This window comes from Colobus angolensis, unplaced genomic scaffold (assembly GCF_000951035.1).
Source record: "Colobus angolensis palliatus isolate OR3802 unplaced genomic scaffold, Cang.pa_1.0 Scaffold53, whole genome shotgun sequence".
Classification (NCBI taxonomy): Eukaryota; Metazoa; Chordata; class Mammalia; order Primates; family Cercopithecidae; genus Colobus; species Colobus angolensis.
This window is the reverse complement of record NW_012118821.1, coordinates 12,202,886-12,204,967: the sequence shown is the minus strand read 5'-3', so window position 1 is coordinate 12,204,967 and position 2,082 is coordinate 12,202,886. Positions and strand designations below refer to the sequence as shown.

Sequence of the window (2,082 nt, the reverse complement as noted above, 5' to 3'; positions counted from 1 at the left end):
GGGATTCACCAGGGTTCCCAGCAAGAAGAGATCTCCAGTCTTCAATATGGAGATGACTGACCAGACAGAAAAAGACATTTGTGTGTGTCCCTTTGTGTGTATGTGTGCGTGTGAGAGAGAGAGAAGGGAGAGAGAGCGAGAGAGTGTGTGTGCTGGCTTCAGTGTGTGCTCCTGATGTCATTGTGGGGGGTAAACTCTGAAGAGAATGCAGAGCTGTCTCGGTTGCTCTGGAGAGGCGAGAACTAAGTGCAGGCTGGGCGATAACAGGAATGCACTTAAATATCATGAACTCAGCATTCTTGCTGTCTCCAGCTCCTTTATGAACAAACCCTACAGAAAGAGCTCTGGCTTCTGAGCTGGAATATCCTAGCCTGGCAAACGGCCAGGCAGTGTCACAGGGTGGGATGGGACTCTGCCCTGCTGTGCTTCCTCTCTCGGGGACCATGGCATGAGCGAGATGGGCTGAACAAAGGTTCAGGTCTGTGAGAGAAACCATGCAGCCTCTCCCCTGTGCAGGTTACAATGAGTGGAGGGAGTTCTGTGGCCTGCCTCGCCTGGAGACCCCCGCTGACCTGAGCTCAGCCATCGCCAGCAGGAGCGTGGCTGACAAGATCCTGGACTTGTACAAGCATCCTGACAACATTGACGTCTGGCTGGGAGGCTTAGCTGAAAACTTCCTCCCCAGGGCTCGGACAGGCCCCCTGTTTGCCTGTCTCATTGGGAAGCAGATGAAGGCTCTGCGGGACGGAGACTGGTAGGTTCCTGTCCGGAACATCTTCCTTCTTGTTCTGCATAGAGGCAGGTGGTCTGCATTGGTTCTGAAGCCAGCCAGACCTGCATCCAAATTCTGGCTCCACCGCTCGACTCTTACGTAAGCTGATCAGATTGTTTCTCCCACCCATAGTTTCCTTAACCTAGAACTGTGTTTTTATAACAATGAAGCAACTACAAAGCACGTAGCATTTAGAATGGGAGCTAGCACTGATTTTTCCTAGATCCAACCACATGAGCAAACGCACCTAACAAAAACAAATTGTGACACACTCATGACAGCCCTGTGACTGCATCCCATCCCCCACGTGCCCTGACGATGCCCAGGAAAGCGCAGAGGTGCACAGTGACTCAGGCGCAGACACAGGCTATGCCTGGTGCTCATGGATGCCTCTGGGCTGGACAGGCCTTCCTGGCCCCCCAGCCCCTGCCTGCACACAGAGGTGCTTGCCGGTGGCAGAAAGCTGAGGTCCTGCTTTGCCTGCCTCGTACATGTCTGCTCTCTCCTCAAGTTCAACCTGGAATGTGGAGGTTTGTACTGGAGGGAGTCAGAGCCAGATCCCGTTCCCGTCTGACTGAGTCCATGACCCCATAGAAGCAGGTGCACAGGATACCAGTGTTAGGATTTTGGAACAACACAGACAAAAACAATTGGAAATGTTTTCTTTTGCTTTTAAAGACATCCCTACCTATCCAGTTCTCTTTCTATTTTTGGTAGTCACTGTGCCAAGGTCAGATTTTTGTTGTAAAGGATCTGTGCTCTTCCCAGAGAGTGCACCTGCCACACGCCGAGGCTCCTGTCCTTTCCCCAGTGTGACTTTTGTCTCTAATTTCTGAGATGCAGCATTTCAAAGAACTACGAACACCTGGGGAGAAATCAGCAGATGAACTTGTCTCCCTCATGGCTGTGTCATCAGTCAACGTGCATTTGGAATTCTCTGGGACATGGGAAGCCGCTCGCTCAGAAGGGGGAGGATTTCTCCAACTTGCCCCATATGTGTGTCTCCCAAGCGTGTTTTATGCCACCCATGGCTGAAGCTCCATCTGAAATCAGAGGCAGCTGGCAGATTCCTGGGGCAGTGCCTGCAATTTCTCATCCTGTGTATTTATGACCAAATATCTACCCAATGCAAAAATGGGGTCAATTAACTTCTATATAGTGGGGCCTCTTTTTTATGTTCTAAGAGGAATTCATCCTCGTGATGGGAAGCAGACAAGCTTTATGTGGCCAGGAAAATGCATGGTTTATGGCATTCAGGCCAGGAGCTACTGGCGCTTTGGCAACGATTTTCATATTTTGAGAGGAAAGTG

At 50.9% G+C, this 2,082-nt stretch overlaps 1 protein-coding gene across 1 annotated transcript in view; it reads left to right on the top strand.

Annotated features, from left to right (window-relative positions):
• The window catches only part of TPO (thyroid peroxidase), a 152,134-nt gene that overhangs the window by 125,068 nt on the left and 24,984 nt on the right, over nucleotides 1-2,082 (top strand). The window contains exon 9 of the mRNA XM_011960987.1: nucleotides 517-754. Within this exon, the coding sequence (XP_011816377.1) occupies nucleotides 517-754 (238 nt within the window). The remainder of the gene's footprint in view (nucleotides 1-516; nucleotides 755-2,082) is intronic.